The sequence below is a fragment of the Numenius arquata genome, chromosome 2, assembly GCF_964106895.1.
Source record: "Numenius arquata chromosome 2, bNumArq3.hap1.1, whole genome shotgun sequence".
In the NCBI taxonomy this organism is placed as follows: Eukaryota; Metazoa; Chordata; class Aves; order Charadriiformes; family Scolopacidae; genus Numenius; species Numenius arquata.
In genome coordinates this window covers 47,684,611-47,707,653 of record NC_133577.1, presented here as the reverse complement: position 1 = coordinate 47,707,653, position 23,043 = coordinate 47,684,611, and the positions used below count along the sequence as shown (strand labels likewise).

Here is a 23,043-nt window from a genome sequence, read left to right as displayed (position 1 = left end):
AAAACAATCTTTAAATCAGTTGGTACAGCCTTTAATGAAATCCATCCCCTGCCCCTTCTGTTTTTAATTAGAGGAAAGGGGCGGGGAGGCGAAGCCTCAAATGATTTATATGTGAAAAAGACCTCTGGGCCCATCAAGCTTTCTCAATGCAGTGTTTGTAACTGCTGAGGTCTTTACTTCAGCTTGCTTTCTGGAAGACTCTTACAGACCTCCCTCTATGAGTTCTGGGGACATAATGTTCTGCTGAAGTGGTTTTTTGTGGCGAATTTATATCCCACTTAGTATTTTGCTTAAATTACTTTTATGTATGTGGTGAGGCCCCTAACTTAGTCCATTATACTCTCACTCCTCCTGTTATGCCCGTAAAAAAAAAAAAAAAAAAAAAAAAAAAAAAAATAGCGCATCTGACCAAGAACTTGTGTGACCTTTTACTTTCAAATAAATGCCAGGCTGCTTCTCCAGAAGCAATTTTTTTGGAGATGCAGTGGCACCTATGAGAAGAAACGCAGGTGTAGATTCCAGCCAAGATGACCTGCTGGTTCTCATCCATTCCAGTGTGGTCTGAAGGTGAGAAGAAGGAATGGCTTCCCAGCAGCTGAAATGGGAAACTACTGCTTCCCCCCACCCTCTCATTACAAATTCTAATTTCATAACATGATTAATGCAGCAGCAGGACTCAGACTTCACAAGAACATGCTGCAGTGACTGAAGAGCATGCTCTTCTGCTGGGTGTCTGTGCTTTTTCTCCTGCTACCAGTGCCTGCCATGGGGAGGTGAGAAAATAACATCCTTACCCTCTCCTGTCCCCGGGACATAGAACTACCTGCGCTCTGCTGACAAGACTCTGAATGCCTGGATTAGTAGGTGGTGTAACCCACGTCTTAATATCATTTGCAGTAATTAAGGAGACGTGGGAGCACGGAAGCACTTGCTGTGGCATTTTGGTGCACACCGTTAAGAGTGGTTGCCTAACGTGACCCTCGGGGAAAGCGAATGGCGTGAGTTCCATCCATGGAAGTTCCACCTAAACGTGAGGAGGAACTTCTTTCCTTTGAGAGTGCCAGAGCACTGGAAGAAGCTGCCCAGAGAGGTGGTGGAATCTCCGTCTCTGGAGGCATTCAAAGCTTGCCTGGACACATTCCTGTGCAACCTGCTCTGGCAGGGGGTTGATGATCTCCAGAGGTCCTTTCCAGCCCCATATCATTCTGTGATTCTGTGAGTGAGGCCAGTTGGAAGAACTCCCTCCATCAGTGCAAGGCAGGTGAGTCAGCAGGACGTAATGGCAGGTTGTTCTCGGTCACCGTGCCCATCTGTCACAACAGTTGTGTCATTGCCACGTCACCCTAGTGCAAACGGTGCATTTGCCCAGGATGATGAAAGGATGCGCCGAAAACATTGTGTATTTGTCCATGTAGTGTCAAATGGCACTGGTGACAGCTGTGTTTTTGTGATGTGGAAATGGCACCCACAGGAGAAATGAAAAACCAGAATATAGAGATAATGCAGGCCAGGATATTCATGAAAGGCCAAGGTATAAAAGGCCTGTTACAGCAGGAATCCTCCTCATACAGTGTTGGTCGTTACCCTTTCAGCACAGTGAATGGCAATGGGTTCTGCTGAATATTTTCCAAATGCGGCTGTTGGAATGAAATGCAGGAATATCCAGCGTCATGCTGTTGGGAGTTGAATTCTGCCTTCTGGCCTGGTAATTTTTAAGATGATCAGCAGGAGGGAAATCTCTGTTAGCTTTTTTCATCTGTTTTCTAGTTTTATCACACTGGGGTTTTTTGTTTGTTTGTTTCTTTCTTTCTTTTTTTCACTTTCCCTTCTTAGAAATTCAGGTCCCGAGGAGTGTTGCAAAGTGTGATTGTGGTGTAGAAAACTTTTCTTCCCTTCCCTGAAAAAAAAAAAATCCCTTGCCTTGGTGAAAGCTCTGGCATCGGGGTGGCCAGTGGGCAACCACCGCTTTCAGCCCAGCGAGAGCTGATGACAAGGTTTGCAAAGCAGAGTGGTGAAAAAATTTTACTGGTGACCGGTGTCTCCTGTCAACTGTGGAAACCTCGGTGTCACCGCTCTTCCTTGAGCATTAAGGTACAACCCTTGGAGCAAGGGGAGGCAGCTGGAACGCAGAAAAAGCAAAGTATTAGTGTCGTTAACACATTATTGTTTACCTTGTTTACCGGAGCCTGGAAGGTCTGGTCCACCTCAGGCCTTTTAGGTGGTGGAGGAGTTTCACTAAAGGGGTTAATAGAGCAGGGTTGAATATCGTGTATTTTTTGCCTTTGAAATAGCACAGATTACTGTTTTGTTGCTTTTTGTTATTCATTTATCAGTGCGGAAAGCTCTCGCTGAGGTGTCTCTGTGCCTGTGGGGGCTGAGGGAAGGCAGGCCCTTTGAACAGGGTGGAAATGTACGATAGGCTTTGTCTTGTCTTTTTACCTTTTTTTTTTTTTTTTTTTTTTTTTTAAGCTCTGCTGCATTGTACAGAGAAAGCCCTGGAGGAATTTCTAACGGATTTTACTCAGTTTGTTTCTTCTCTTAGAAACTCACTTTTTTTTTTTTTTTCCCTCTTAAGCACAAAAGCAGTGTTAGTTTTTTTTTTTTTTTTTTTATTTTTAAATTTGTTTAATAAACATGACCTATATATCCTGCCCCTCTCAACCGGCTGGAGTGCCTAGTCGTCAGAGTTGATGAGCAAATTAAGAACACAAATTAAAAACTCTATTCCGTGTCCCAAGATAGATATTTTTGGTGTTTTGAAAGCAATGATTCTGTACCCTAGATGCTTTTGAAGGGATGTGAACAAAGAGGCGTAGCATCCATTTTGCGTTACACAGTGGTGCTGTTGGCAATATGTTTAAGATGTGACACCGCCTTAGCCTTGACTAAGAGATACTGTTAATTTATTTTGAAATTCAATTTGCATTTTTCACATATTTAAGAAAAAAAAAAAAAAAAAGGCGTTTTGGGTGGTATAAGTAGCAGTAGGTGCTGTTGTCAAAGCCCAATGCACATAGAGTCTGGTCCATAAGCATTTAAGGTGCTTACAATATCTCCATGCTTTGATTTCTTGATCCAGAAGCTTTAAAATTCACTGTGGGGCGGAGACTGAAGGAAACCATCTCTGCTGCTGGCCGAAAGCTTTCCGCTGCTATGGCGGGGGACTGCATTAGAGGGCAGCCCAAGACAAGGAGTTTGTTAGGCAACAACCACCCCGTCAGTGGTTTGTTGTTGGCTCCCCCCCTGGCACTGGGCGAGAACAAGTGAGACCTTGACCTTCAGGCCTTGGACTCGGCGAGCTTTTTGATCGCCTCTTCAGGGAGAGGGCCATTGACCGCGACTACAGGGATGGGAGCGATTACGCTGTGGGTTTTTTTATCCTTATCGTTTACTCCTGAAGTCTCACCTGTGCAATCATTTTGGTTAGGCATGGGACAGCCAACACCGAAGAGCAGAGACGAGGAAACGAAGTACAGTTTAGCAAAAGATTACTATTTAATGAAGAAAGATGGATATAATACAGGTATTGTTTAAAGACACTGAGCTAGCCCGCTTTTAGGGTGACCCTTTGGGCCAAGTGACAACCTACCACCCCTAAACCACCAGTCGCCTGTTCCCCCTCATCCTGCCCGGATTCGGGAGTCCCGCGGGGTGGGGGGGGTGAGCAGTGTACCCTTTCTATCACGGGCGCTGTGCCTGTCTCCCTCGCACCGCAGCGGATCGGGGCTAAAACCTGACTATATCCCTCCCCCGTCCCCGCACGCCCCTTCCCTCCCCTCAGCCGGCGTCTCCTCAGGGGCGCCCGTTAACGCCCCGCGCACGCGCCCCGGCGCGGCCCGCGCGGCAGCGCCGCCTCGCGCAAGGCCCCGTCTCCTCCCCCAGAATGCACCGCGCCAGGCAGCCTTTGAAAAAGCGGCGCGGCTCGTTCAAGATGGCGGAGCTCGATCAGCTGCCTGACGAGAGTGAGTAGCCACCCGTGCCCCCGCCGCCCGCCCGGCACCGCCGCCCCCGCCGTCGCCCCCCCCTCGCCCCCGCCTCCCCTCCCCCGGCGGGACACCCGGTGCCGCGCCCCCGCCGCCGGCCCGCCTCCCTCCCTCCTCGTCGTGGGCGCTGTGCGGGGCCGGAGCCCGAGCCTCCTCCCTGGCAACCGGGCCGGCCCGGCTCCCCCCTCCCTACCCCCCCTTGCTGCCGTCGCCCCGTCGCCGCCGTCCCTCCCGGGCGAGGCCCCGGCCCAGCCGGTGGGGCGGGGAGGACGGCGGGCGAGGAGGTGTCTCCCGAAGGTGCGACCCTAGTTGCCCTGAGGGGATGCCGGGGCCGGGCCCCCCGCCCCGCCCCAGTGAGGCGGCGGGGCTGGCCGGGCGTCACCTGCCGGGCGGGCGGGGTGCGGGGCGGGGGTGCGGGAACAGGGAGCCGGGCGGGGAAGGGAGGGCGTGAGTGAGTGTGCGGGGCACACCTGACAGCCTGCCCTGCCTGTGGGGGTGAGGGCGGTGCGGGGGAGGCAGCGTCCTGCCCCGGGGAAGGGGTGAACAGCCCTGTGCTCCTGTCCCTTCTGTCGCCCTAAGGGGAAAAGGAGGACTCAGTATGCACTGTGTGCAGTGTGAGCACCTCTGAAGGACTAGGGGGGCTAGGGCATGCACATTGCATCTAGGGGGCACTGATAAATGTAGAGGGAAGAGCTCAGAGACCCTGCATTGTCTGTCAGTAGGTGAAAGCTAGCTGTGTAGGAAGACAGTATGAAAATAGATGCATACAGACCTGTATGTCTACATAGGCTTGTGTGAATGTTGTTTTCAATGCATTTGAGGATTAGGTAAAAACTTAGGTGGAGATGAGAAAGATACACGTGTTGCTGTATATATGGATTCATGCACAAGGTACTTGAGTGTTACAGAAGAGGCTATTATTTAATATAAAATGTGTCTACACGCTACCTTGACACGTCTTCTAACAAAGAATGCAACAGAATTTACGAAGACCGAGTTTTCCAAGTGAATAATTGAAAGTGCTGGTATACCAGAAAGAGAAAATGCGAAGAGCAGTAGGGGCACATAAAGGAGAATTGGTTGTGTTCTTAGGCGCTTCCTTTGTGCTCTTCGTCAGCGTTGGAAGTAATTGGTGGGACAGTTTCTGTGTGCTGCGGATTCTAGATTAATCATGACCATGTGCCACAAGACGCTAAGCTGCTTGCTGTAAGAAAAAGGCAAGGGTTCCTTGATAACCATTAGCGGCTGAACAGGAGGATATATCTTAAAAAAAAGAAAAAGAAAAAAAAAGTAATGGATTTAGCCCTTTATGTACTGCTGTCTTTCCTTTATTACCCTTCTGCTTCTAGTGATACACTAAGCAGCAGTAGTGATCTTCAGTCTGAGAAACCACAGGACAGAGAACAGCATGAAATCAACAACCGATATCTCTTGTATGCTCTTGTAATCACTGCTGTATTTTAAGTTCTGGTACTTACCGCTGAAGACAGCATCCTAAGTAAAGGAGATCTAGAGGATGACAGAGGACAGGGTGGGTTTTGTGTGAGGTGATTTGGAAGGCTGAGACGGCTTTTGTCACGGAGATGGTGCACGAGGTGGAAATAATGAACAAGGTGGAAAAAACTGGGCCAGTGTGGAAGTATTGCTTAGAACATATATGTACAATTACATCAGGCCTAAGTCATGCATATGGCTTCTTGCAGATACTGCTTGTATATAGCTGGTGGTTCTATGAATTCACTGTGGTTATTTAGAGTTATTTCAGTAAGGCAAAGGTAATGTGTGAATATGCATCTGTAAATTCATGAGAGCTCTCTGGAGACAGATGTCTCTTGTTGGAAGTGACTTATGGAGTAGGATAAGACCTGGTAGAGAAATACCCCACTAGTCTTTATAAATACTATGGGCTCTACTCTTCTGAGGGGAAAAATAATTTTATTATTTTTCCATTGAGATTTTATTGTATTGATTTGTGTGTGGAATTCATTGTCATTCACTTGATTAGAATGCAGAGGGTATTTACTGGGGAAGGGGGCTTCCCCTCGAGGGCTTGACCATGTAGCCTTGTAGATTATATTGTCAGTAGTCATGACATAGTTGAATTTTGATAATGGTTTCAGTTTAGTGGGTTTAAGTCCTTATAGACAATTACTCTGAGTAATCACCCAATTATTCAGCGATTTAGGAAAATATATAGACTAATAACTGTTTCTTTCTCAAAGTTATTCTGACTGTTGCTTTGAAAACAAAACAAAACAAACCACAAAACACAACTGCTTTTGGGACATCCGGGAAGCTTTCTATTTCTTTCAGAGTCTGTCACTTACTATCTGTTGCAGTTCTGTGTACAGCTCTAGCATAACCAGGCTTACGTAAAGCATTGTAAAACTTTAGATGAAACTGTAAAGACGTGCCAAGCTAGAATTGGGCATTTAGTAATTTCAATAAATGTACATACAACCGGGTAGATGTGCGTATTTTTGGTGACACTGTACAAGTTCATGAACATACCAAATATTCTGTATCAGAAGATTATCAGAGGGAATTGACTCAAAGTTAAAATACTGCTTCAGACTATGGTGTGTGGCTTTCTGTTACAGCTCCAACAACTGCCAGGAGAAAAAGTGGTTAATAATCCTACATGGCCAATGTCATTGTTTTAACCAAACACATTTAGGAAGGATCATCGTAAATTAACAATAGAACTGACACTCTCAATTTGGTGCAGCTCAGTCACGTACACTGTACCATATTAGAATCTGATTAATATAAGTCATGAACCATTTGAGACAATTGTAATTAATAATTAGCAGCACTTTATTGCTTATTGGTTTTACTTTCCCTCTTCACTAGAATGGACAGCATTTAAGTTACTGTTCCTGCTTTTGCCTTACTCATCTTCCAGAGAGGGCACCATGTGTTTCAAGAAGTTAACATAAAGTATGAAAAAAAAAAAAAAGTAAAAATAATTGTGTCTCTTGGATGCCTTTATATTGCCTGTGGTGGCACCAGGAAGATTTGACAGGTCTGTTGCTTCCCTTACAACAGATACCAGAGTAGAGCGTATGACTTGGTTTCATTCCGATCATGCAGACCCTTGCCAGCAGGTCTGTATTTAATTAAGTTTGATGCAGGTAGGGGATGTTTTGGCTTTTTTCATCAAATGGAGAGGGAGCTTAATTTTTTCTCGTGTTGGTGAACTGCTAGAAATGTGAAAGTTTCCAAGAGGGTTTGCCTTGTGCTTCCTTTCCTATTTTGGTGCACTGGGTGTTTTTAAATTACACTGTAACTATTGCCAGACGTAGTTTTTTCATTTCCAGTCTTGTACTTAAAATGAAGATATAAACTTAGTCCTGACTGATTTAACACTGACTTTATGCGGCTTTCAGTCTGCAACTTAATTTATAAGGGATAATAACAGTAAGCATTGCAAAATTGTTTTTGGAATCTTCCATAGTGGTATAAAAATAAGTTCCTAAAAAAGTTAGAATAGTTCATGACTACCAGACTTCCAGTTTTATGGATAATCTCTCTGAATTTTCTCCAGTATGTTTTATAGTAAAATATTAGGCCATAACTGCATTTTCACATAAGAATAATCATAAGTAAACACAGCATATTCGGTGACAAGAAGAGTGAAATTATGCAGTTTCACTTTCAAAATGAAAATCTGATTAAGTGGAATTTGTCCCAGAGTATTCTGATAGCACCTATTTGCCCTCTGACGAGTTATGTAGTGGAATTGGGGAGTGAATATTCCTTAACCCAGGAGGGAGATAAATGTAATGCACGTAGTTGTCTCTCATAATATGTGCTTATTTAATCTGCTGAAGTTATTATGGTTCCATTCTTCTCTAAAGCTGCCATTCTGTCCTTTTGAAATGGGTAAGAGTTCCAAGTGACAACCTAAAAAATGAAGGAGATGGCAGTGCATAAGTTCACATGCATTTCTTGTAGTTGAGGCATTTTCTTACTAGTGCTGCCAAGGGAAAGGGATATAGTAACTTGGGATGGAGAAAAGTTCTGTGAAGAAAGAACAATTCTGTGGCAAATCCTCTAGCTGAAAAATTCCAGAAGTCCTGATTGAAGAAGTACTTCCAATACTAATACTTGGATTTATATCTTTGGAGACAAAATTTTGTTTCTGCAGACTGTTGGATTAGTGCCCGGCGAGTGAGTAATTTTAGTCAATGCGTTTCCCCTCCCCTTATCTCCTGGTAATTTTGCAGTGGAGGTAAGTTGTGGGCAGTTTTCCTGCTGCAAACCAGATGGCTCTGTCTCTCCGTCACAGCAGAGGAAAACAGTTGATTGCATTGGAGTGTACATAGTGCTGTCCTGACTCTTGCTACTAGTCATTTGTGGATTACTTGGTTATAAAGTACACACAGTAAAGCTGAGGTGAGACTTTAATACAACAGGCAACGTGCAAATGTGACTAGAAGACTGTCCTGGTAAAGGCAGAGCTCCACAGGCAACAGCGTGGGCAAAGCTGTGTCTTGGTGTGTTCTTCTGCACAAGCGAGTCTGAAATGTGGAGAGTGGCTGGAATCAGCTCTGTAAAAGTCAGAGGCACTGCTGGTACTGTATCTAGGGGCTTGAGTTTTAGGACACGGGCAGAAGAAGGGAAAGGGGACAAGGATCTTTCTGCATGGCCTTTTATCCCATGGATGGAAGCTGCAGTGTAAGAGCGGCACTTTGTGCAGAAATCATTCTTTACCCCAGCACACCCTTGCAGAATCATCGAGGTCGGAGGGGACCTTTCAGATCATCAAGTCCAATCATCTACCTAACGCTGACAAAAGCCATCACTAAACCATATCTCTAAGCACTGCGTCTGCCTGTCTTCTAAATACCTCCAGGGATGATGATTCCACCACTTCCCTGGGCAGCCTGTTCCAATGCTTGATAACCCTTTCAATGGAAAAAATTTTCCTAATATCCAATCTAAACCTCCCCTGGTGCAACTTGAGGCTGTTTCCTCTTGTCCTATTGCCTGTTATGCTGTGGTTCACAGGCACCCTGGCCCTGCACAGCCAGTTGCTCTGCTCTGCATTTGAGAGAAGGATCAAGATTAGTCCTGTGGCTGCTAAATAGTAACCCTCAATTAAGAATTTTGGGATTGTTGTGCTGCATACCTTTAAAATTGTATGTTTCCATGGTATCAGTGTATTGTCTCTCATAAAAATGCAGCATTTCAAAAAGAGGGCTTTGGGATTGTGGTTATCGTCTGCACAAATCCTGTAAAAGGATTCACATGGCTGAAAAACTTGACTTCCATCCAGTAGTTAAATTAGGATTTCGAAATACACAAGTGTCAGTTTATTAGTGAGCTCATAACATGAGGGAAATACTGATTCAGCTTGAAGCTAGAAGTTATTGTGCATTTATTTATTTATTTACCTCTTCAACAAGCCTGAAGTTTTGGGGGATCTTAAAAGCTACCCAAAGCCACTTTTTCCTCTGCTTGCTTTTTCCTTTCTAAGGTTTCCTGAATAAACTGTCCTTTTAGTGGCCAATTGGCTTGAGATGCTTCCTCTGCTGAAACAACTTGCCCTGTGCTTGTGTAGATAAATGATCTCTCAGAGGGTTAATGACTCAATCTATAATAAAGACTTGTCTTTTTTCCCCTCTTCTCCATGAGTTTCCTCTGTCACACATTTTTAGTGCCAGTGCTGTAGTTTAATTACATAGTTTTTTGAGGTAGTCGTGCAACCAATGTTAAAATAACTGCTCACCTCACAGAATTTAGACAAAATAGTGTAATGATCTGGAGAGGCAAGGTTTTATGGTATGTAGTTGCTTATCTGGATCCTAGAGTTTTCTATATTGATTTAGATATGCCCCTTTGTGCCCGCACATCAGTAAGATCAGTTGCTATGGAATGTCCCTTTGGTTACTTGTAACCTTTATTTTCAAAATTGTAATCGGCTGTTACAAATTCATTAAAAAAAATAATTTGAAAACACTTTCACAAATCTAATGTGCTTGTCTGTTTGTTTTAAATTTTAAGATCAGCTGTTGTGAAGCTGTATGTAAACTGCTTTGCTTCATGTTAGTACTGAAAATACACATCAGGGCATCCACCACTGTCCCTATTGAATTGCAGTCAGACTCCACCTCTTTTGTTCAGTTAATGGTATTTTCAAACGGAGGGAGGGAATCGATGCTTGTTTTTAAACTCAAACCCAGCTTTAATTTTTGAAAAGGAAAAAAGTTTTTGCATTTTTCTCCTCGTACCTCAACGCCTATCTGTCTCAGAAATACTTTTTTGGAGGGCAAACTATCAGAGTTCCCTTTTTAAGTCTGTTCCTACTGCTTGCGGAGCAGTTAGAGGAGGTTTTTTAGGTTCTCTTCATGGCTATCCTCTGTAGGTGCTCCCTTGGGCTGGGAGAAGGAAGTTGGGGCTAGAGGAAGGATTCCTGGTAGCCACTGGGCTGGTCCAGGGTTTGGGGAGTTCTCCATCTGCTGGACCCACACCGGCAGCCACTGAAGCTGATTGGGTTCCTCGCCAGCCCAGTGTGAAAACATGCTAGGCTTGGCGGACTTGAGGTTATTTTAACGTTGATTCATTTTTTTTTTTTAATTCAGTTTTACATGGACTTCCTGAAAATCACTTCTTGCAAGTGTTATAAAACACATAAATACACCTATTCCTGACTCTTCGTTATTAATGAGCTTCCTGTTATCTTACTATTAAATGCCTCATAATCTAGCACACAGTTATTTTTACTGCACATCTGTGGTGCACATATTTACAGATTTATTTTTTTTTAGGGCTAGAAAAGGCCATTATAATCGTCTTACATTCTTCATTAAGCATGCTAGGATACTTATGTTTGGAATTTCTGTGTATCAATTCCATGCTTCCTTTTTAGCTGTAGTTTTCTCTTTAAAAAGAGATGTAAACTTTGTTTAAAGATTTTAAGTGATAAGGAGCTCGGCATGTCCTTTCTTAGTATAGTTACATAAGATCTGTTAAACGTTGCGTTCATTGCTATCCTGAACTTATCCGATGTTACTTTCCGACAAATTGATCTAGTTATGCCTTGCCTTGTAAAAAAAGGCTGCAGAGCTATTTACTGTCTAAATTATCTTCCTTTGTAGATACTTGTGATCAGTGCAGATCTTGACCTTCTTTGGGAAGAACAAGGTTGGAGTGTCTTGACTTTCTCACCATAAGGCATGTTTTTTAGATCTTCCAGTCTTTCTCTTAGCTCTGTTCTGAACTTTTTCCTGATTTTTCCAAACTTAGCAAAGTGTGAACACTGTGTTCAAGTAATTAATTTACTAACAACATATGCAAAGCAATACTCAATAGGATTCGAAGACAAGACTAAGCCAATCATGCAGTTTGGCAGGTCTTCCAATTCCTGAGCCACTGCTGTGGTGAGCTGGCTGTACTTCCTCCCTAGTCTGAGGGGCTTTTTTTATTCTTATTATTAAAAAAGTCACCTCTCTGAATTTTGGTTGTAATACCCTAAATGATGCATAGGCCTTATTTCCTCCTTTCCACCCTTTTTTTTTTGTTAAGTGTTTGATGTTTGTAGAAATTAAAACTGTCATTGTCATAATAGGTATTTACATTCAGGCATATGTGTATATTCTACTTTAATCTCTATGTTTATAATTAAAACACTGGTTAAAAAGACTGCCTATAATTATATATTTGTTGTTCTAAACAGGAGCATACAAAATTACTGGCATTTAATGTGAGGCTGGGATATTATAAATGTAATAATTATTTTAGCTGAATTTTTGGATAGTTTTAATAAACTTAATCTATCCTGAATCACTTTGCACTTTTTATAGTTTCTGAAATGCTTTTATCTTATTAAATGTTGGTTGTTTTTTATTGTAACACATTATTACTTAGAAGACCATCGTAGTTCCTGGCTTTGTGGCCCTGGCAGTATGTACGGTACTACCACACTAAATGGAAAAAGCAGGGAGATGTACTGTATCCCTTGAAGTGCAGGTAGCCCCTAAAATCAATGTAGAAGAACCTGAGAAGAAAAGCTGTGTATCATATTGTTGCCTTTAAGGTAAAATTAAAGGTTTTTAAGGATATCTTCGTTGTCATTTTGATATCCTACATGTATTCTAATGCTTTACACTACAGAAGTGGTGGTGTTAATAATCTTCTGCAACTTGTTACATTAATATAGTTTAGTTTAACTTTGATGTACTTACCTAGATCAGGAATTTCTTATTTGAACCCTTGTATTCCTAAATAAAGATGCCCTTTTCTGGTTATGTTACTTTAGTTGCAGGTTAAGTGAAAACAAATGAGCAGCCTTATTCTAGTATGCATCTGTTGAAGATTAACTATACCCTGTGGAAAAGACCTTGGCAACTAATGCTGTTTTGGAGTGGTAATCTTATAAAGCTAGAAGGTAGCACAGTAGCATTCTGCTGTCCATCACTTCTCTACCTGTTGTTTCTGATGCCGGTCATCTAATGCCCTGCTCCACTGGCCCATCATCAGCCTCACAGGTGAAGCATCTGAGTTTGATGGTCAGCAAAGGATCTCGGGCACTTTGAGCTGTGAAGTTCACACCAATCCCCATATAAGCCTCATCCTCATTTGCAACCTCTTGCCGAGTTGTTTCATTTCCATTGTTGACATGCTCACCCTTGACTGAATTGATTGAACCTGATTCATATAAGCCAGATGGTAAAAAAAAAAAAAAAGAAAAAAAAAAGAGGAAAATTATTATATATTTGGTCTTTACAGATGAAGTGCCTGAGATCTTTCACAATAGTGATCCATTCTGAAAAGCCAGCATCTCCTCCGTTTGACAGTCCTTAGGACCCTGCTTCTGCCTCTCCATCCTCGATGATGTCTACTTTCCCCTTGTTCTTAAGCTGCATGTATTTATTAATCCCTGCACACATTTCCCACTATCCCTTATATTAATTTGGGGGTGACACTAGTTCTTCATTGTTCTTACTGTTCAGGGCTGCATTCTTAGTTGATAGCAGGATATCCATGTATTTATCCAAGCATGGTGTACAGTATCTGATTATTAGTATGAAATTAAAAAAAAAAAAAAAGCTTTAATCCTGCTGTACCTTTAGCTTACAGTTTAGTTACAGGAGCTAAATTCACTATTAATCAGATCATCATAGAAGCATGTTACTGTAACAGTCACTGTTAGGTTTCCAACCCACCAAAGGTGATATCTCAGAAAAGAAATCTTTGAGAAGGGCAAGAGTATAGCCCAGGTTTGTCACCTTGTTTTTGACATGTAATCCCGTATGTGTTAGCTGTTGGAGATTTGAACAACTTAGGAGATTCTGGGGTGGAGGCCCTCTAAAGCACTAATGAGTTAAAACTAGTTCTACTACGTATCTTAAACTGTTGGTGGGGTTTTTTAATTTTTTGAAAATAATAGAAACTTTCTTTACTTTTTTATATTTTTTTTTAAATATGTGGCATAATAAGATGTCAGCAAACAAAATAATATGAAAAAAATAAAGAATGTAGGGGCTTGTTTACTATTGCTGCACCTGCATTCTCTTCAACAGTCCACCCCAAACCAAAATGTTCTGTTCCCTGGGAAGGGACAGTAATTAATTCTTTGGCTCTGTGATATTCCCTGGAATGTATCCTCTTAGAGGCAAGGATCTCTGGTGCTGTGTAGTTAGTGGGATTAGGACCTAGATACAGGGCAGCCACAAGAAAAGGAATTTCCAGACATTTGGAGTCAGAAATATTTGTGGAACAGCAGTTCCAAAGAGAAGCTGAAGGAGGGAGTGGGGAAAGTAAGGGGGAGAAGTGGATGCAGTGCAGGATGGAGTGGTTGCAACACTGGGACATAACTGGAAAGATAAAGTTGATTTGAGAGAAAAGCATGTATCTGTGGAAGCATTGTCACGCAGAAATATCTTTCCCCTCTGCTAAGGTACTTGCTTCAAACAACTCATTCTTAGAGAGACATTTGAAAATTCCACAGCATGAAGGCTGTAGTCGGGCCCAGTTTTGTCCTTCCTGGTCCAGAAGTACTGCAGAGGTCCTATGGATGCGGTGGGAGGGGAGCAGTGAAATTCTGATGGATGCACGCAGTTTGAACAGTTCGAGCAAACTAAGGATTCCATGTGCATTTATAATATCTGCATTGCTGCCTTTCTCAATAAGGAGGTTCCACCAGGGGGCAACTAACTATCCATCTCCCTACTTGTGAACCAAGCTTAGAGAGCGTAAACGACTGCTTTCGTGGAGATTTCTGGCATTGAAGAATTTTGAATTGGTAGAAATCATTAAAAAAAAAAAAAAGAAGTGATGTTCATTACAGTTTCCTTGTCAGTTGTATAACGTATTTGCAACTGCATCAAACAAGCAGCCACATGGAAGTATGTAGTTTGGACATAAAGCTTATTCAGAATTTGTTGTGTTAAAGGAAACTGCTGAGCATCTGAAGCTGTTTTTTAGATATGAAACTAAAGGAAAAAGAAAACAAAACATGAATATGCTTTCAAGATTTATTGGGTAATAAACATATAATACTTAGTGCCATGGAGGGCATGCTGAGTGCACTCATTCAGCTGTGAAAGATTTAATATTAAATTCCACTTTCTGCCTGACAATTAATTAAGAATGAGTAGACTGTGCATGGGTTGTATGGTTTGAAATAACTTATGATTTATGTGGACTTTTTGATATATTGCAGGTTCTTCAGCAAAAGCACTTGTGAGCTTGAAAGGTAAGAAATTAATGTGTTATTTACTTGTACCCAGTCTGACTTTCAGGTGTACTTAGTTTCTGGCTTCAAAAAGTTCAAGAAAACAACACTGAAGAAGGTTTTTTTGTTGAAATATGGTTGGTTTTATTGTGGATATTTGTTAGTTCTACAGACTAATAATCCTTGGTGATTGAAACTACGTATGTTGTGGTGTATTTAGACACTGCTTTTCTGGGTGAAATTCTTGAAATGCGTTTTTGCTTCCTAAGTACTGCCTAAGTGTCAGGTTTGAGGAGAAGATTGAGGTAATCTTTCCTCTCTTGAGGATGAGATAGGAGAAGGATTCTTAGCAAGACCTGTACATGTGACAAAATTTACATTAGGAAGGCATTTCACAATCTCATTGTGTTTTCCGTCAGCAAGTTGTGGGCTAAATCAAAAATCTATTTCTAATGTCTTTCTTTGAAATTGTCTTTATGAACATTCATACAAACTTTGAATACTTATAATCTGCCCAACAATAAAAGTTTCTTTATATATTACAAGGCTTCTATTATATAAGGAAGAAGACATGGTCAGTTGAATATTTTGTAACTAGTATAGGTTTGTTTAAATAAAATTTGATTTACTTCTTGATCTGCACCCACTTAATCATTTTTTAGAACCAGAGGAAGGCCGGGTTTTGCAGAGCTTTACCTTCTCCAGGTTTCAGTTACAGCCACAGTACAGCTGTCTAGATCTGTGTCAACCTGGCAGTGGAAGTAACTGATTCCAGCAAAGGAGGTTTCAAGAAATCTAAATGTTTACAGGAGTAAAAAATATTTTGTTCATGTTTCTCCAGGTACTGAAAATATCTTTTAGGGTTTTTTTAATTAGTGTTCAGAACAATTTAATAACAATATTGAAATCTAAAATCCATTTGTAATTTAATCCAAAGAAGATGGTGTGTGTAACAAAAATATATTAGTAGTTGATGATGTTACATTAGCTTTTGGATAGTAGTTATGTTAAAAAGTATGTATATTAATGACATCATTTTCTCACAACAGAGGGAAGTTTATCCAGTTCCTGGAATGAAAAGTATAATTCTCTGCAGAAAACACCCATTTGGAAAAGCAAGAATGCTGGTTCTGCAGTGGAGATGGTAAGAAGCAATAAAAAGACAACCTCAGGACTGGTAAAATACCATAAAGTGAATGAAATTTAAGGATCAAAAAATTTGGCTGAGATTTATAGTTTCATAATTTCCGAATGTTAAACTCTGTCCTTCACAAGCAGTCTGCATCGTTGGAATAGGAGATGAAAACATATTTCATAAATGAATAATAAAAAAAATTAAATTGCTGACCTTGTTCAAAATAGTTCCTAATCATTTTCTCTCTTTTTTTGCAAAGCAAGTGCTGTGACACACTTGTATTGTGTCTACCACCTCAAACTTAGGAATCGCCATTTCTGATCAGCCATTTGTTTTATCATGTGAAATACCTCACTTCTAATTATGGCTGAGAACTGATGCGTAAAGAAAAGGAAGGAAAAATGTCATAATGCACGTCCATCATTGTGCCTTCTGGGGGCAGATTTTAATAAAAATAAAGGAATGTCAGTGAAGGTGGTGTAGCATTCCGAGATGTGTCACAGGAGACCTTTTGTTAAAGAACGATGGTGGGGAATGAAAGGTAACAAACCTGCAGCCTCCAAGGGCATGTGTTTGGGTTGACCATTTCCCTTTCTCTTTTTAAAATATTCCATGTATTCTTTTTAAAATATTCCATGTATCACATTCAAGCTTTTCTTGACTATTCTCAGCTTCCTCTGCCTTACTGAATTATGTGATTTTTGGTTTGGTTTTGGCACCTGATGTATTGCACCCAGTGCCTTATTGGTCTACCACTGTGTGCTCTTTTTACTGCACCATGGAGAGTGTATGAAATAATGTCTCCGTTGCTAGGCAGATCTTTCTCCCATCCCCTTCTGGTGCCGCCACCTTTTACAGTAATTGCGACCAACTTGCCAACTATCACCTGTTTTTTATTCAAATCATTATTTTTTGTGAACTGTCAGTTTATTGGAAAGGAAATCTTATGTTTGAAAACTATCACTCTTGCCCGCTCTGCACATAATCAAAATATCTGAGCAGCATCCAGTAGTGCATAAAGCAACGTGACTAACATCTGTCATAAGTAGCTTGCTCTGTGATCCTCTCCCTGGAGAGAGAAACTTACATAGAGAAGGTATTTATTTTGGTAGGATTCACACAGATATATATATCTACATACATGTTGCTATATGTTTATGCTAGAGAACATAAGGTCTACAAAATGCAGTTCCAGAGAGTAACCAGAACTTTGTGATGGCCCTTAATTCCTGCAGGAGTTCATGTAATTTAGAAAGTGGCATGGGCTAAAGAACTGAGGTCACTAACCATAACGTTTGTACGAAAACTTTATTGCTCTTTAGGTATGCTGGCTGTAGGTATTAAAAATAAGGAGTCTAACTTTGAACGTAGCTCAGTATTCTGGAGAAAGCTGAGAGAAAGACCAGTGGATAGTCTGATGGTGGCCTGTGTTGCTAAGAGGTGATGTAGTCTTCTATACTGGTTTGAGTTCTCTCAACACTGGAAGTTTTGCAGATATGTTGTACCGTTAGTTGAAAAATCTTTCCAAAAATGCCTGACCTATTTAGCTAACGTGGATGATACCTCTTTGCGATGCATGTTATTTTATTCTCATGTGAGGCACCGGCAATCCAGGCTGATGAAATGCTCTTATCATTTTGGATAGTTCCTTGGAATAGAATTTGGCTGCTTGGTTGTAAAACATTTCTCTTGACTTGGATTGTAGCATAAGGTTGAAGGAACTATTAAGTTTTGTCTAGATTGTTTTAGCATTTGTGTTCCGATATTGGCACATGCTTTTCATCTGGTGTAGTGTCATAAAATCACGAAGAGCCATGTACACATTTGGGAGAAAAATTGTTGTTCTGGAACTAACATCTCAGATGTCAAGACTAAAATACAATTGCAGATATTCAGTAAGGGACCTGGCTCTTCATGCTGTGGGCAGAATGCTGTAATTAGAAAGTCCCAGAGTTCTGCGATGTGGGTTTGTATTGTTGGAACAGGATTGTGGATTTGTTTTCTTGCTCAAAAGTTAGAATAGTTCTGATCTTTCTTTTTTAGGGTGATGATTTGTCAAGGATGGCAGAGATGTTATAGAAGAACATAAAGACATTCTAATTGAATTTTAACATTGTTCTTAAGGTTTAGTGAATTGGAATCTGTGAAGAAAAGAGCTCGTTTTTCTCTCTTCACCTAGATACAGCAACATCCAAAACAATTAATAGGATAAATTAATTACTATGTTAATATGATGTGGGCACCACTTGGTTACCTTGTTGATATGTAGTTGCTCTGTTCAGCACGTGTCACTTTCCTGGTGTGTAACATCTACAAGGAATGGCTGTTTTCTTCTGTGTGCAGAATGTGCTTAGGTGTTGAGCGCATACAGGACACTGCTGTTATCTGTTATTTAAATACAATTGTGTAGTTATAGTTATAAAAATATATATGATTTAGAGTAAGAAAGGCAGACACATTTCCCTGGGAAAGCTTCAGCTGTTCTCATGGCATGGAACAGACAGATTTTTTGCAACTAATAAGTAATTTAATAGAGAATATCTCTTTTCAAACAGTTACTTCAATCATTCACAAACTTATTACGTCTTTCTTAAGTGTAAATGCTTATTAGTGAAGTTTTATTTCACTTTGTAGATTTTTTTGTTTGTTTGTTTGTTTCTGACTCCTGTTAAGGGCTCATCTTTGTCATCAGTGTTCTTCACATTGTGGGTGTTGCAGATTCCATACCCATATCAATTTGTAGCACTTTCACCATCTGTACTGAAAGAAGTGAGATCTGCATTTGCTCTGCCTTTACTTACCACCTTTGTAAATAGTCTGAAGCACAAGGAGTGCTACGGGGTGCAGTCTTGGGGCTCTGCAAAGGAGACACGTTTCAGTTGTGTCTGGGTCCCGTGCTGGGCCACAAAGTCTTCATGGAAGGAAAAGCTGCTTGTTCTCAGCACTAACAGCCAGTCAGAGGCTACTCTTTTGTCCTCATTGAAAGCACAAGTTTTTTGTCATAGGGTAACATGTTGAGGAATAATTAAATGAGGTATTTTTTTCATGACATGAATTTGCAATATGGTTTCTTGCTTTCAGTCAGCCTTCTAATTCTCTTTGAACTAGAACATCTTAGCACACAAGTAAAATTCGGTTAGCATAAATTATAAATTCTTCTCTTTTCTGATATTTTTATATAACTTGTTCAAGCTTTAGTTTCTTCAGACTTCAGCTTCTTAGCATTTTGCAGGGTAGGCACTTTCAATGAGTTAAAAAAACAATAAACCTACACTTTATTAGACTTATAAGAAATCCTTGCAAAAAAAAATTATATCCAGCTAATGTTTTTACTGAAAACGTACCAAAACAAATATGCTGTTGGAATAAACTTTTTTTTTTTGACCTAAAATTCATAACAAACTGTTTAACAGATGTGCTTATAACCAAAGCGAGGACTATTTTAAGCTTAGATACACAAGTGTTTAGTCACCTAACTCCTCTGGAAACAAGTGGGAGTTAGGTTCTAAATACTTCCGTGGAACTGGGCCAGCAGTATAGTAATGGGTTATAGTTAGCATTGGAAAGCCTGGAACCTTAAATTCCTCCTTCTCTTCTCTCAGCCCTTAGATCTTGAACTGGTTGGAGGCACTATTTATTGTGTACCATGTGCCTTAAAACCAATAGGTGGCAACAGACAAGGCATTCCATTTCTCTCACTGTGAATTCTGTGCATGAACGGAGAAATCAGATTTTTTTTTTCTTGTAATTCATTCTTAATTTTGATACATGCAGCCCTTCAGAAATTCAAAACGGAGTCGACTCTTCTGTGAAGAAGATGACAGACAAATAAACACAAGGTCACCCAAAAGAAATCAGAAGGTTGCGATGGTTCCACAGGTACCTACACGTATGCAGATATTTTACCAAAAAGGGGAACAAGTCCTTTCTGTGTTAGTTGAAAATTAGAATACATTTGCTTTTCAAGTTGCGTTATCAGTTTATGAATATTCTTGTGAGGAAAGCTGCTGCCAGGAGTAAGCCAGAATCCAAAACACTTTCTTGTTTTCCTTCCTCCCAACTGTATTCCTCAGTTTGTTTATGGGAATACCTTTTATTTTTGATCCTGGACATAAGCATACAGAGCTAGAAAGGATTCCAGACTAATTGCCCATCTTGCTCCCACAAACTCATATACTGTAGTCTGCATAAATTTATTCAGCTTCAGTTGAAAACTGACTAGGTTTCTTTGCGTTGACTACATCATTTAGAAGGCTACTGTAGAACTTAATGTATTCCAACAGTCAGGAACTTGCTCTGGATTTGTAGCCTAAATTTATTCATGGCCATCTAGACTGTCTTGATCCTGTATGATAATGTCCTCCAATTCAAACAGCTTGTTTTTCTACTCCTCCACTTGACTGTCTACTCCTTGATAGAGCATGAAAGAGCATGAAAGAGCAGCTGTAATTTCTCTCAGCCTTTTTTTGGCGATGTTGGATGGGGCAACATCTCTTAGTCTTAAAGAATTGGCTCTCTAGTACCTTTGCCATCCAAAAAACACTTCTCTGTACCAGCACCTTTTGAGCCTGAATTTACCACACTGAAAAAGTACTATTTGAATACTGGTCTTATTTGCCTTATGAACTGCAGTGTCGAATGGGGAAGACTTAGCAGTTGCTATTTTATTGGGTCCATTTTGTCAGAGATGAGGACCATGACATTTCTCTCCATCCATTACCATGATTTCTTAGCAGTAAAAACGCCTGGATAATATTCTAAGCCTGGTTGGTTTGTACTTAAATGTCTGATCGAGGAGGTCCAGTGATGGCTAGTTGGACATTTGTGAGGGACTACAGCTGCTGTAGAACTTGCTGTCCTGCTAGGCTTTTTTTCATGGAGTTCTACTGGGAAATAAGGGGACCTGTATCTTGAAGGTAGTGGTTAAGCGCAGCAGGAGCCCGCAAGGTGCTCACCTTATGCTTTATCCTATTATTGCTGCTACTAAAGGTCAAAATACTTTTTGAGCATTTGGGGAAGGATAACAATCGATCATGGCATGGGGGCCCTGTCAAACTAATATCCACAAAAAGCTGATTTTTTTTTTGCAAGTAAGTTTTTCTTTCTGTCAGTTAAGATAACCATCCCTGGAACAAAAATTATGGAACTATTTTTCTATGGTCTTGTTTAAACACAGGTCTGTGTATCATGCATGCAATCTAAGACAGTGGCTTTTCTGCCATTTATAAAACGGCATTCAGATGTAGTTAAAATTTGATTGCTTATGTCTGTGCCAGTTTCTCTTGCAGTTTTCTAAAAAGCAAACCCTCTGCTCATAGCCTTGGCTGTATTACGTTCCTGTGCTAGCTTCATCCTCAGTTTACAAAGAATTAGCAAGGGTAGAAGTACTAGTGCAAATGAGACGATGTTCAGTGGTGCCTCAAACTTCTGAAGTCTCTCTGTACTTTAATGCCGTGCTATTGTTACCAATAATGTAGTTTCAATGTTGGAAAACGTTTCTGTTAGAATACCTTTGTATAAAGATGACTTGTTTTGTCGATGCTGCTAAAGTTTGCCATCTCTTATATTTGATTGCATTGCTAATATAACACAGTGAGGATTGTTACAGATCTGCAACAAAAAAATTGTCATGAAACAGTATGTGAGATTAAAATGTAACAATTAATGATGTGCAAACTTTTATCAAGAAAATCTAGTTGAATTATTTGAATGTTGAAGAATGTTAGACTGTGTTTAACTGTCTCCTTTATTTTACTATGTAGAAGTTTAATACAACAATGCCAACACCAGACAAGAAGGTATCACAGAAGATTGGTTTACGGCTTCGTAACCTGCTCAAACTTCCCAAAGCTCACAAGTGGTGCATATACGAATGGTTCTACTCAAATATAGATAAGTATGTTTGGTTTATATAATTATCTCTTATTAGTATAGAAACAAGCCATTTTCTGAAATTGAGCTGCAAATTTCCATATATTGGTTAGATACTCCAAAGTTTATTCTTAAATTATTAGTTATTGCAAATGATGTCATTGTTTTGTTTTTGTTGTGGGTTGGTTTTTTTCTTTTTTATAATAAGCAACCTACTTGGGTAGTTCCTTGGGTAGTCTTCTATGGAAAGCCTTCCTTCATGGAAATTACTTTCTTTTTATCGCCTCTGCCTCTATCAGATACAAGCTTTTATTCGTAATGTTTGTAGTATCTTAAGCTTGAAGTTCTAAAAACACTTGAAACTTTTTTGAACCCTTGGATCTGTGTTACTCACAGGGGATGGGAAGGAATCTGCTCCTTCATAAGGGGCTGCTTCCCTAAAAGGTGTAAATGTTGATTTTTGGATATTTCTTCCCCATAATCCTGTTTTTATTGTGATTCCCTAACAGAGCTCTGGGTTATGACTGTTGTCTAGATATCAGTGTCCTCCTTACATCTCCTCATCTGTCTCCTGGCCTGTTTCTGCAGTTTGTGCCTCAGAGTCTTTGGCACTTGTTCTGTTAACGCCACTAGCACGGTGGTGTGAATTGATTAAAAGAACCATTTTAATTTAGTCCCTAATCATGAAAAACTAAAAATTCTAAAATGTAAAAATTCTTATTGATGAATGGAATCTTAAAACCTACACTGATTGACTAATAGATGAAACACTAGTATTTAATATTCTAAAAAATGGCCACAGAGTTAACAAGCATTCTTTTCCAGAATCTATTCATTACAAAATAATTACTGTTTTTCCTTCCTGTTTTAATCACAATTGCTGTGGCTTTTTTCCTGAACTGAAAAGGCGGTCATAGCAACAGAAAAACATTTTAGGATATGTTCGTCACAAGTACAAAAATTACGTCTGTTTTAGTTAGATTTAATTCCTTTTGAAAGAAGTAGTCTTTTCATGCTTTTCCGCCACTTATTTGGAAAAAAAAACCCCCAAACCCAAAAAACCAACAAAAACAAAGCAAAGAAGCCAAACTCTACTTATTCCTGTTAGTAATTTTAATAGGTGATATGTGTAGTTATGACTTTTACGGCAGCCTAAGAACTTGTAGTTTATTCTTAAATAATTGAGGTCTATCAGTAGCCTAGAATTTGAGTTTAGCAGGTAGTTCTGAAAACCTCTTTGATAGTCATCAATGTGTGCTTGTAATGCTAGTAAGATATGATCACATTAAGATATTATAACATAGTATACTAAGAAACTACATGTCTTTTGAAAGAAAAACTTTGATGTATGTTGTTCTGAGTAATATGATCTC

General features: G+C 40.2%; 1 protein-coding gene across 4 annotated transcripts in view; it reads left to right on the top strand.

Moving 5' to 3' along the window:
• Positions 1-3,883: 3,883 nt before the first annotated feature.
• LIN9 (lin-9 DREAM MuvB core complex component) overlaps positions 3,884-23,043 on the top strand; it is a 39,629-nt gene continuing 20,469 nt past the window's right edge. For 3 of the 4 annotated variants that reach the window (XM_074167999.1, XM_074168001.1, XM_074168000.1), the window contains exons 1-5: positions 3,884-3,962; positions 14,653-14,685; positions 15,714-15,808; positions 19,574-19,678; positions 21,562-21,695. In XM_074167999.1, coding sequence (XP_074024100.1) covers positions 3,884-3,962; positions 14,653-14,685; positions 15,714-15,808; positions 19,574-19,678; positions 21,562-21,695 — 446 coding nt within the window. The remainder of the gene's footprint in view (positions 3,963-14,652; positions 14,686-15,713; positions 15,809-19,573; positions 19,679-21,561; positions 21,696-23,043) is intronic. The other variant, XM_074168002.1, reaches the window with a different exon arrangement.